This window comes from Protopterus annectens, chromosome 9.part0, assembly GCF_019279795.1.
Source record: "Protopterus annectens isolate FY-2018-M chromosome 9.part0, PAN1.0, whole genome shotgun sequence".
Taxonomy (NCBI): Eukaryota; Metazoa; Chordata; order Ceratodontiformes; family Protopteridae; genus Protopterus; species Protopterus annectens.
Genome location: NC_056743.1, coordinates 1,135,974,537 through 1,135,988,155, shown reverse-complemented (window position 1 = coordinate 1,135,988,155; position 13,619 = coordinate 1,135,974,537). Strand labels below are relative to the sequence as shown.

General features: G+C 35.3%; 1 protein-coding gene across 3 annotated transcripts in view; it reads left to right on the top strand.

Moving 5' to 3' along the window:
• The window catches only part of CD6 (CD6 molecule), a 351,671-nt gene that overhangs the window by 128,550 nt on the left and 209,502 nt on the right, over positions 1–13,619 (top strand). For all 3 annotated transcript variants that reach the window (XM_044083993.1, XM_044083994.1, XM_044083992.1), the window contains exon 5: positions 8,087–8,395. In XM_044083993.1, coding sequence (XP_043939928.1) covers positions 8,087–8,395 — 309 coding nt within the window. The remainder of the gene's footprint in view (positions 1–8,086; positions 8,396–13,619) is intronic.

Genomic DNA, 13,619 nt, shown 5'->3' with positions numbered 1-13,619 from the left:
TTGAAGCTAGACAGCAAGGAAATGAACAGGAAAATCTAATGCAGTCAATGTTGAGGAGTGATAGGCCAGTGAGTTCCCATATGACAGAACAACAGATGACACAGGATGAAATTGAAGAGAATGTACCACAGGAAGATGCTACAGAACTTTCTATAGAATGCCCGCAGGAAACAGAAAACAAGGGATGTGCCCTCAGTATGGAAGAAAATGAGTTAAGAGAAGAGTTACTTAATTTAATAGACAAAGACAGATATATCAAGATCAATGAGAGAAACAGACTGCAGAAGGTTAATAAAACCCCAAAAGTCAGAAGTTTGATAAAACAAATGAACATAGTAATTAGGACTGTCCATAGAGATCCATGCAATATAACAGAAGAAAACAGGATATGTTACTGTGCAGCTAAATTAATAACTGATAAAGTTCTGCCACAGGAACACAGGGTAGCGAGGGAATAGAGGGGGCGAAAGCAAATGTCATAATGGAAATATTGAATAGAGAAAACTATAAAGCAGCTAAGACAAGTGTCACAGTTAGAAGATTATAGAAGAGGGAATAGATCAACAAAAATACTAAGAAAGATAGATGTGATAAAAGCAATATACAGTATTAAAACAGACCGGGATCTATTATGCACTATTGGAGATAACAAACTAAAAATTTCAAAACAGGCGGAAAGACTTAGAAGATACTAAAATAAATATAAGGGAAAAGCACAAAATAAGCAATTTATTGATGACCCAAAAAAGTTTTATAGAGAATTGGGAAATAAGGTAAAAGGAATTGAAAGACCGCCAAAAAAAAGAGGAAGTGGATACATTTTGGAGAAGTATCTATGAAGATCCTGTGGAACATAACAAAGATGCTAAATGGATAGAAGAAGTAAAAGAAAGAATAAAAAGTTTAAAGGTACAGGATATGAAATGGGATGAAACAACAGACAGAGAGATTGAAATAAAGTTGAGAAAAGCCTCTAAAGCCTCTAACTGAAAAACCACAGGCTCAGATGCAGTACCTAACTTTTGTCTTAAATATTAACTTCTTTACATGAGGATTTAGCCAGGAGTAAGAACTATTTATATGCACACCCAGAACACGCACCGTACTAGTTAACAACAGGAAAAACAATGCTCTTACTTAAGAACCTGCAAGCTACCCTAAAAATTATAGACCAATAACTTGTCTTCTGATGACGTATGAACTATACATGGGAAATTATGCTGACAGAGTTTATAGTTATTTAGAAGAAAACTCAATTATGGCAGTAGAACAAAAGTGCAATAAAAGAAAGTCATATGGAACAAAGGATCATTTGTTATTAAACAAAGTTATAGTGGAGAACTGTAAGAAGGGGAAGAATCTAAGTATGACATGGATTGACTACAAAAAAACATTTGATAGTATCCCACATTCATGGATATATAAAATAAAATATATAAGATACACCCTACATGGATTGACTACATTACAGTAACCATGAAACAGTGGCAGACCACTTTGCAATTAAGCCATGATAAAGGACAGATTATTATCCCAGGGATAAAAATTCAAAGGGGGATATTCCAGGGTGACTCTTTGTCATCATTGCTATTCTGCCTTGCCATTAATCCATTAAGCTGTTTACTTAACAGCTTAGGCCATGGCTACAATTTGGCTCCTAGAAAACAACAAAGTCTAATGACTTCTCATCTTCTCTTTGTCGATGATTTAAAACTGTATAGCTCATCAGATGAGGAACTGAAAGCACAGCTGCAGGTTGTCAAAACTTTTTCAGATGATATTGGAATGTCATTTGGTCTTGATAAATGTGCAAAAGCAACCTTTAAAAAAGGAAAACTGCAGCACCAGGAAAACCATCAGTTTGGGACAAGAATGTGATATATAAGAACTTCAGCAAGCAGGAGTGTATAAATACTTGGGAATTGATGAAGGATCAGCAATAAAACATGAACAAATGTGAATAAAACTCAGTAAGGAGTACTTTAGAAGGCTTAAATTAATCCTTATAACAACAATGACATCTAGGAACAAGATCCAAGCCATAAATCAATTTGCTCTTCCTGTCCTAACTTATAGTTTTGGAGTGATTGACTGCCCCCAAAAAGTGTTGGATAGACTGGATATTAAAACAAGAAGGATGCTTCATGCTTACCAAATGATTTATAAAAATCAGTGTATACCAAGATTATATATTTCCCGTTCCGAAGGAGGGCTAGGCCTCCTTGAAATTGATTACATGTATAGATCTGCAATCATGGAACTCCACACATATTTACTGACCTCACAAGATCCAAATGTAGTGAAAGTTTTGAAACATGAGGAGAATAAATCTAAGATGACATTTCTGCTTAATTTAGCAGAAGCATATCGATGTCAAGCAAGAATGGAAATAAAACCAGAAGTGGATAAAAACCAGGCAGCAACTGAATGTGCTAAATAAACAAAAGAAAGAATATAAGGTGAAGGACCAGATGAGGAGGCAAGAAATGTGGAAAAACATAAATATAATCGCAAGTACAGAAAACTTCTGAAAGAGCCTCATGTTGATCAAGAACAAATGCAGGAATGGTTAAGGAGAGGTGAAGTCACATCAAGAAATGAAAGGTTAATATTGGCAGCCCAAGATAGTGGGCTATATACAAGCTGGTTTAAAAGTCCATTGAACATGTGGGAGAAACAGATATATGTAGGTTTTGTAAAACTGAACTGGAAACAGTCACACACCTTGTTGCTGGTTGTGATGCACTAATGGCAGAGGGACTATATACTGAAAGGCATAATAATGTGGTGAGACTGTTACACTGGAGATTGTGCAAACATTATGGTATTGAAGTGGCTGAAAAACACTGGAAACATGAGCCAAAGAGAATCATAGAAAATGATGAAGTTTATATCACATGGGATTACCCAATACCAACAGTTCAAAAGATAGATACTAGAAAACTGGATATAGTGGTCCAAGAAAAGAAGACAAAGGTAGCATTGATCATTGAAATCACTACACCTAGTGACTACAGTGTCTTTTGTACAGAGAGACACAAAGTCATAAAATATCTTGATCTGCAGACAGAAACAAGAGCCATGTGGACGAAAGATACCCAGACAGTTCCAATAGTAATAGGAGTAACTGGTCTTATAAAAAAGCATTTACAATCATATTTAGATATGTTACCAATTCATGTAACACCATACAAATTGCAGAAGGAGTCATTACTGGGCACATTGCGGGTGCTGCGAAGAGCGCTTTTGGTTGACATCAAACAGTGAAACAATACTAATTTCATGAACTTTAATCATACTTTGACTTAGGAATGGGGTCCATTCCCGTCATGGTATTAGAAACCAAAAGACTTGGAGAAATTAAAAAAGACATTATTTAAGAGAACTAAGTAATTTCTTTCTTAAATAATGTCATTGTATAATAGCAATAACCCATGGCTGGCCATGGGTAATGGTGGATTTACCCACATAGAGCCATGGGTTATTGCTATAATACATTTTTACAGAACACCTTATTTGTTCTTGATGACCATTTAAGATTCCTCAGTGTTAAAAATGATCTTTACAATAGCAAAAAAATGCTCCTATTTTGGGTAACTTTAACTACCTATCAGTAAACTGGGGCACCTATAATTCCAATGTAGAATATGCCCCAAAGTTTCCAAACTATTAAACAAAAATTCTCTTGAGCAGCTGGCAAATAAACCTACTTATGGGCACTGCCTTCTTGACCCAATTCTTACTAATGAGTGTTCCTTGCATTGCTCCTCTGTTATTGCCTTCTGCAGTGAAATTTGGCCATACACTTGTAATCTTGTCCTTTAAATCCCAAAAGCTCCCGCAGCAAAACAAACATGTCAACCTCAACCTACTCTGTGATGAAATATCAAAATTCACTTATGACCATACCTTCCCTGACCTTAATACATCAGCAAGCTTTGCTAAGGATTTTTACTCCCATTTAGAAAAATACATATTGCTAGCAGCAGTCCCAGCCAGAACTGAGTACTATGGAAACTGGAAAAACTATTCAAAAAAAGGAAAAAAAGTTAAATTATTTAGTAGATTTAAAACTCCTTTTCTCAAGGATTTCATCAAAAGCTTTACAAAAAGTGTGAGAACAGTATCAGGTCTAGTAAAGGAGCCCAAGAACTTAGGCTGGCCTCTTAAGCTAAAGATAATTATAATTCCTTCTTTAGACAGGATAAAAAACTAATTCATGAACATTAAAATGAAAGATTCAGTCCAAACCTCTACTTTTTCCCCGTTTTTGATTATTACTCAATAGTTTTCTTCAGTCTGTTCAGATTTGTCCCTCTCTTTCTCCTTTCTTCAGTGTGGGTAGAAAGCCTTTGATCCCTTTTTGACCCTTTCTACCAACTTCCTTTCAACATACTCCTTCACTTCTCTCACATTCTTTATTGTTCTTTTGCCTGTATCCATGCACTGTGCCTCCTTCAACTCCCTTGTCCATCTCTTGTATGACCTACCCTTTGACCTTAGCGTTAAACTTATATTCTTATGTAGACACACATATTCACTGATGTAGCTTGTCTGCTCCTTCAGATTGCCCCATGTTGCAGCTCATCTTTGACCCTATCCCCTAGCTCAGCATAATCTGCTTCATTAAAATCTCTCAGCATAACTTTTATCTTTCTATTTTACCCTTTCCTCACTTTAATCTATATAATGACAAGCTCAGTGCTGTCCAACAGTGCTTTAACCTTGACATCCCCGATTCCCTCACTTTAGTTAAGACCACATTCAGAATGGTACCTTTTCTGGTACAGTACTACTCTCTCTGTCAGAACTCTTCATGGTTCAAGACCTCAGTCAACTCAGGAGACTATCTTTGGCAAACAGAATCACCAAAAGTCCTCTTTCAGTGAAATGGTTATGCAGAAAATTATTTTCAGTAAACTTGAGACTTTACATTTCCTCCACTACATTAACATCACTAATATTGACACACATTGGCAAGCAAATGCTCATACTCTGCTGCATGTACCCTGAGGCAAATCCTTGAAACATGTAAGTAAGAAAACAATGTTTTTGTAGGGAGGCTAGTCCCCCTGCACCCGCACACCTCCTACTACTTATTTATTCCATCTCAAAGATCACACATTCCCTGGGGAAAAGGCATATTCCCCAACCAAAGGGGTTGTCCATTTTCATCCAACTGTCAACCATCTGTATTGTCAACTAAAATGTTTCAACAGTAAAGAGGTCAATTTTAGCTAAAAGTGCCTATTATTAGTGGAAACTATATCTATATCTATATCTATATATATATATATATATATATATATATATATATATATATATATATATATATATATATATATATATATATATATGTATCTACTTCATATGTTCATCACTTCAAAATGCCGACTTTCATATGGCCGAGACCATATGATCGACATTTGAAATGTTGAACATATGAAAAACAAAAGTAAAAAACAACAAGCACTTACCTAAACACTGCACCCCCACACCCCCCATAACTTAAATATACCAACTCCGAGATCGCACTGCAGTGCAGGAATGGAAATCTTTCCATTCCACACTGTATGGAGATGCCAGTTCCGCATGGTCGGCATTTCAAATGTCGATCATATGGTCTCGGCCATATGAAATTCGGCATTTTGAAATGTTGACCATGTGAAGGGGACCCATATATATCTATATCTATCTATCTATCCATGTATATATATATATATATATATAGATGTGTATATATATATATATATATATATATATATATATATATATATATATATATATATATATATATATATATATATATATATATATATATTTAAATATATGTATTTATACATATATCTATTTATGTATCTATATAAATATCTCTCTCTCTCTCTCTCTATATATATATATATATATATATATATATATATATATATATATATATATATATATATATATATATATATATATATATATATATATATATATATATACTGTATATATACATATATATATATATATATATATACACACACACACACACACACATATATATATATATTTATATATATATATATATATATATATATATATTTGTTTACTATCAAAATATGGAAAATCAAACCATTTTCTACATTTTAATCAAATTTGTTTTCTGAATTTGGTAATACAGCATTACCAAAATGTCAGAAATGATAACCACTGAATTGAAATTTGAACACCAGAAGTTCCAATTTCAAAAGTCTGTGTTACATGTAATGTTTTTGCAGGAAAGAAAGCCCCCTGCACCCCCTGCATATTATATATTTCAACTTCGAGATCGTACTGCAGTCAAGAAAGTTTATTTATTTGACATTTGTTGACTGGCTTAGTCTGACTGAGCTTAAGCCCTTTTTCAGCAGAGGCCCCAGGGAGAAAAGCTCCACAATCACAAGAAATACAAGTAACAAATACATATTACAAGTTTTACAGGAACAGAAGAAAAGTATTCACAATACAAGATAAACAAGTACAGTTTAAAAATACATTGTACATTCAAAAAAGAAACTGTGCAAGTTTGTAAGCAAAATATCAATTGTAATGTCCCAGGGTTATAGCAAATGAAACTTGCCTGACTAAGTTCCAATAAGAATAAAAAAGGTATATACAGTAAAAAAAAAAAAAACAATTCTCCAGTCCCCACTGTAGTGCAGTCTATTAACAGAACATCAATCCCATATTAGCAAATGCACACTACCATTCGCTAGTGAGGATTCGAACATTTTCAGATTGGCATTATGGAAACTGGAAAACACACATTCGACCATCCCAGTTTCTTGTAAATGCTGTTTTGAATTTTGATTGTAAATCATATATCTATACCTCTATATATATATATATATATATATATATATATATATATATATATATATATATATATATATATATATTTGTGGGTGTGTATTTGCTTAAAAGGGGTTTCAGTGTACACATATTACTGTGCCAGCACATGCTAGAATTGTCTTTGGCAAATAAGAATTATTACAACAATTCTTGCACCTTATGCACCTTAAATCTCAGAATCTTCCAGTGTACTTCTGGTAGATTGTTGTGCTTCATGACTACAACCCTCTTTCTCTTACATGGTATATTTAGTCTTTCCTTCAGTTGCTTGTCCTTTTTTCTTAATGTTCTCAGATCACCAGCACCCCCACTTCCTCTAATGTAACTGCTGTCTTCTAACAGTGTCTATTCCCTTGTCTCCTTCAAACAGTAGATTGCTCCTCCTGTTTTACCTTTGAATTTAATGCCCTGTTCTGTGTGTCCTTCTACTCCACCTCTGTCACTTCCTTCTCTGCTTTCAGGTACCTATTTTCTTACTCAGATCCCTTGGAATGTGTAGTAGCATTGCCCAGACATGCACTTAGTTGCTCTTTTTGTTTCTCTGCCATGTTCTTCGCTCATGTCTTCCTTCTATTAACTTACTGAATAACTATTCTTATCTTCAGTCTCTTTGCTGTCCCTTTCCCTTCACCATAGTTTATGGAACAGTAGTTGAGATGTTCCTTTATAACTCATCTCTGAGCATGTCTCTCCTACATTAGATAACAGCATGTCTAACTATGTTGTAGAGCTGGTCTCAACAAATCCCTCTCCCCCATCCTACTAGTCATAAGCTCTGTCACTCCAAAATCATTTCATTGCATATCACCTTTAAAGATGCAATCAGAAAGAGTTAAAATTAGCATTATAAGGAACAAGCAAAAATACTGAGGTAAATACAGTATAGTAGTGAGAAGCAGAGGTATCAGAAGATTGTAAACAAAGGTGAAATAATTTAGAAGTGACTATAAGGATGAATAATCCATTGAGCAATAAAGTGGAAATATAGAGTACAGATTTGCAATAACCAAAAAAAAAAAAAAAAAGAAATAAATATCTGTGTTGGATAAGCACACTATAAGAAGACATGATAAGAAATATCTGAAGATGTAATTTACTGCCTATGAACTATAAATTATGTATAATATTATAAATAGCTATGTAATAAGAAATAGAAATAGTTTATAGACATCCTAAATTCACCTTCATTAAAATGCATTCCTTTACACTACAGGTGCTAAACAGCTACGTTTATTTGGTGGACGAAGCCACTGTGAGGGACGGGTTGAAGTGCATGATGGAACATCCTGGGGCACTGTGTGTGATGATTCATGGGACATGGAGGATGGTAATGTTGTGTGCCAGCAGCTGGGCTGTGGCTTTGCCATAGAGGTATATGGTGATGCCTATTATGGGAAGGGGTCTGGCCCTATACACATGGATGAAGTCAACTGCACAAGTACTGAAACAGAGTTATGGAAATGCCCTTTCCAGAAGAACCATGACTGTGGACACAAAGAAGATTCGGGTGTGCTCTGTTCAGGTAATGCAGTATGTTAAGTTACTCTACATTATGAAACACAGTAAAAGTATTAAGTCACCTGGAGGCTTATAGGCAAGAGCTAGATTTTCTGTTGTTCTTGTGCAAGTTATATGCTACAGAATGAGCCTTCGCAAAACTACTGACCAGACCCAGAATTTTTGGAAAGTTTTAGAATAATTGCAGAACTCCGTCTGTAGTCATTATGGTGACTAGCACTTTGTTGTAAAACTTGAGTAATTTCTTGAGATGTCAGAAATCTGGTCTATATTTTAAATCTTTAAAAACAGTACAAAAAGAGGTATCGCATGCATGGTCATGTTTTATTTATTTATGCATGTATGTACTTATTTATGTATGAATGTGGGTCTGTTTCTTTACCAAGGTAGTACTCTGATCAAACCTGACCATTTTTAGAAACAGCTCAGATGAAGTGATTCACAGTTAAAACATAGGAGCAAATAAGAGAGATAATACCACATATATAAAAAGTAAAGTATTTCATAGTTAAAATATAGAAAATACTAAGACAGGTCATACAACATACATAAGTAAAAGTTGCAAACAGTAGTAAATACAAAGCTAATACTATGCTATTATTATTATGCCTCAGAAATAGTTAGCTTAGCTGCAGCTTGTAGTTAATGCAAGAAAACAAATTTCAGATCCTGATTCTTCTAACAAGAGAGACTAAATATAAACAGCTTGCAACTCATTATAACCCGTTTGAGATTCATATTGATAGTAGCTAAAGGCTCAATGCACAGACTATATATTATGCAATGAATAGTTAGAGGTATAACTTTGTATTACATGCTGAACTTGTTGCCTTCTAATTTGCTTTTATACACATAGTAAATGGGGGTTTACCTTTATATTACCAATATAGACAAGTTAGATCCCAAGACGGTCAAAAGTGCATTTTCAAAATCACAGAATGTCAAAAAAGAAATGGTCCAAATTTGCAATGAACGAATGCACATTGGTATTCGCTCATTGCAGATTCGGCATTTCAGGTGCATATCTCACTATAGCGGGGGTTGGGAAATGAACCCTTTCCCTCACTGTAGTGCGATCTCGGAGTTAGTATATTAAAATGGGGGTGGGGGGTGCAGGGGGCGATGTGTAGTATAATTTGTAGATCGAAAATCATCAAATCTGTTTTTCCATTTTTTGATTTTAGAACTTTGGTGACGTTCAGCATTTGATTTTTGCAGTTTAAAGTCACACAATAGTGTGCTCATAGTTGTCATTCTTGGTAATATAAAAGTAAACCAGTAAATGGAGAACAGTGTTATGCTGATGTTGTTGCTGTTGTGTGGGTCTACAGTTATTTTATACACAATTTTTTTGCTTGATTTAACTTAAATTGCTATATATCATGTAAAAATGGCATCCACTAGTCTACCGTATGATGCAAGAGCAGCATTAGGTTGCTGAGTGCATTGTCTTTCTTAGGAAGACAAAGAGAGAGAATGCAAGAGAGAAGAGAGAGAGAGATACACCAAGGCATCTTGGAGTTTATGGCATCATGGCTGCCATGCTCATTAATTATTCACAACAACACCATTCAATCTCTTTTCTCGCTGCAGGCATTGAGTCAGCCTTAAATATTATAGCTTGGCATCAGGCCTTCTAAAGCCACACTGTTCATTTTCTGAATCTGGTTAACACTATTGCAGTCTAGGGTATATAGTGTAATGATTTTCTAGTCAGAAATTTCAGTTTCAAAGTCCACAAGCTAGCTGCTAAAATTAATTTCTTAACTGAACTTAAACAAAAATCTTCAGATTTGTAAGCAAAATATTATACCCATCCCCCACAATAAAAAGTTAGAAATATGTGAACTTATGCCTCTGTCATATTTGCTTAACATTTGTTGCAGAAACCTCACTTGTAACCCAAATATCTGGCATGGATTATACATACTTGGTACCTGTAAGGATAAGGTGGTTATTGAAATTCATTAATTAGGAGTCCTGATCTGCATTAGAATTCAAGAAATATATGTCAGATAGTTTTTCAACTGCATGTGTGTCCTGGTGATCAGCCTTGATAAACTGATGTATGCTAATAAAGTATGAGGCTTTCTGTCCTTAGTTGTTACCTGCACCTCACTGATTACACACATTTGATTTTTCTCTGATTGCACAGAAGAAACTAACACAGTTTATAGGAGAGATATGACATTAACCATCAAACCACCTATTGTGAAATTGGTCTCACTAGCTTTGCCTATAAAGGCATTGGACATAGCAATAGATAGTATACTCATCTTTGGTGCAGAAAGCTGTGGGTTCAATTCTCCATACCATATAGATTGCTGACACTGCACTTTAGCATGGGGGGGGGGGATCTGCTTCACTCCTGAGTGTGTCATCCTTCGAATGAGATCTTAAACTGAGGCTCCATCTGCCTAAGTTGATCGTAGCTCAGGTGGATGTAAAAAATTCCACAGCGCCTATCGATAAGTGTAGGAGAAGTTCCCCAATTCCCTGGCCAAATTTCTCCTAGTAATATAAATACCACCTCGGGTCTCCTGTGAAAAAAGGCTACTAGCCTAGTAGGACTAATAAAGGATAATAAAAAACAAACAAACAAAAAATAAATAAATAATTAAATTAAACTAATCAATAACAATATACAAGACTTGCAGACTTTTGACTCTTTGTAGTTTGGCTTGTTAAAGGCAGGCCTTGTTTGCTTTTTTGAAAAAGTAACCAATGATTCATATTCAAATCTTTCCATACACATTCCTTATCTGGACTTAGGCAAAACACTTGATACCATTTCCCCACTCTATTGTCATTAATAAGGGAACCCAACAAAGCATTAACCCCTTTTTAGTTCCCTGGATTGCTAATTGATTATCAACAAAGCACACTCAATCATAATAAATGGTTCCCATCTCCAAAGAGAAAAATGTGCCTAGTGACTTCTGGCAAAGTTCTGTCCTAGGCCTTCTCAACTTTGGAATATATTTTTCTTATTGAGGGCAAATGCTAATAACCTTTGGTTGACTAAATTTTTGGCCTACTGCAAACTAGGAATCGTCATAAACTAACCCTTAAGATTCACAAATATTTCAACAAGGCCTTGATCACACTAATAACTGATGCTGTAATTATGGTCACATGCTAGACACAAAGAAATGCAGGATAGTTACCTTGGATTAAATTAGTCCTCCTGCACAGTATCATACAGGTGATTTACCCTTAAGACTAACATCATGATCAAAGATGTAAGAACTTACATGGACAATAAGCTGTACTTAATTCTGCATCTCACATATATTTTCAGAAAAGCCTTCAACCTCACTCATCTGTGTTAGTTTTTTGTTCAGATCCTAGTCAGCCCTATTCTCTTTATTATGTCCTCATTCAACCCATCATAGAATACAATGCTGCTCTTGGCATCTGTAAGTGTAAATAATTCTCCCAACTAGAAATACCACGTTTTATAATGAAAAAAATCCAAAGCTTAACGAATTTCTCCTATTTGGACAAACTAAAATTGCTGTACTTGTTTCATGTGGCCTATAAACTCCTGTAACTTTGTCTTCCTCAGGTAGTACCCATGCTAAAAACCCTCATTTTATGATACAATATTGACAAGTCCTGATTCAGGGATGCATTCATCACCCAGTGCCTCCCTCAGTTGTGGCACATGCTCCCCATACACATTAGTCGCTATAAAACCCAGGCGACATTCGACCTTCAGTTAGGAGAATGCCTGAGATCCAGTAAATTCATTACAGGAGCCAGTGGCTACAAACATTTACATATGACAAAGTAAGCATTATTACTTCTCATTCCTCCCTGTTTCTTCTCTTTCTCTTTACTTTCTTTTCTCCAACTTCTTATTCTCCTTCATTTCAGCATATAACAAATTGGAAATATTCTGTTTATATCTTTAAAATTTTTCCCATTGTTTTATTTTCTCATGAGAAACAGTTTCACCCATACCAAATAAGTTTTTTATCATCAACACCACAAGCATCACATTCATACAATAACTTATTTTTAAAAGACGTTTCAAGTACATAGGAACTGAGCAAGTCCTTTTAGGATAGTATATAAACTTATGCTAGTAGCTTTCCAGAAACTGGATACATTTATCAGCTGGAAACTCACAAACATCGACAACAATCAACTACAATAAAATAAAAAGTATATTATACCATGACCCCCCATTAATATTCCAAAAGGTGCACGCTGATTGGCCAGCGTGCACGTTGTAAATCGACTTATACTAATGGAAAAAAGTCCGGTCGCCCGGACTTTTTCCATTAGTATAAGTCTTTTTTTAAAACACTGTCTCGCTATGTTAAAAGAGTTTAACATAGCGACACAGGTTTTAAAAAAGCAACGGAGATCTCCGTTGCTTTTTTTAAAGCTGTCTCGCTATGTTAAACTCCTTTAACATAGCGACACAGTAAAAAGCAACGGAGATCTTGCTTTCTCCGTTGCTTCTTTTTTAAACCTGTCTCGCTATGTTAAATGGGTTTATCATAGCGAGACAGCTTTAAAATAAGCAATGGAGATCTCCGTTGCTTATTTTAAAGCTGTCTCGCTATGTTAAACCCATATAACATAGCGAGACAGGCTTAAAAAAAAAAAGCAACGGAGAAAGCAAGATCTCCGTTGCTTTTATTGCTATGTTAAATGGGTTTAACATAGCGAGACAGCTTTAAAATAAGCAACGGACATCTCTGTTGCTTATTTTAAAGCTGTCTCGCTATGTTAAACCCATTTAACATAGCGAAACAGTAAAAAAGCAACGGAGATCTTGCTTTCTCCGTTGCTTTTGGCCACAGCTCTGATGTACTGCGTAGGCATGCGCAGTACATCAGAACTGCCGCGGATGCCAGACAGCTGCGGAAGGGCAGCAAAGAGGCATTATACAATGCCATTATTTAAGAAAAGTAATTGTTTCTTTTCTTAAGTAATGTCATAGTATAATAGCAATAACCCACTTCTGGGTGTGGATAATGCGGGATTTACCCACGGTTGTCTTTGTTTAAATCCCGCATTACCCACACCCAGGCGTGGGTTATTGCTATAGTAATCCATGGCAGAGCTAGCCACATGGTGTTAGGAACATTGGCTGTGGATGATGGTCATTGCTGATGTGATGCCCCAACCCCATGTGTAAAAATGGGGGTTATTGATGAATAGATGGATTTTGTAAATTAATTTTGTCTTCTACCATCATCTTCAGAAATATT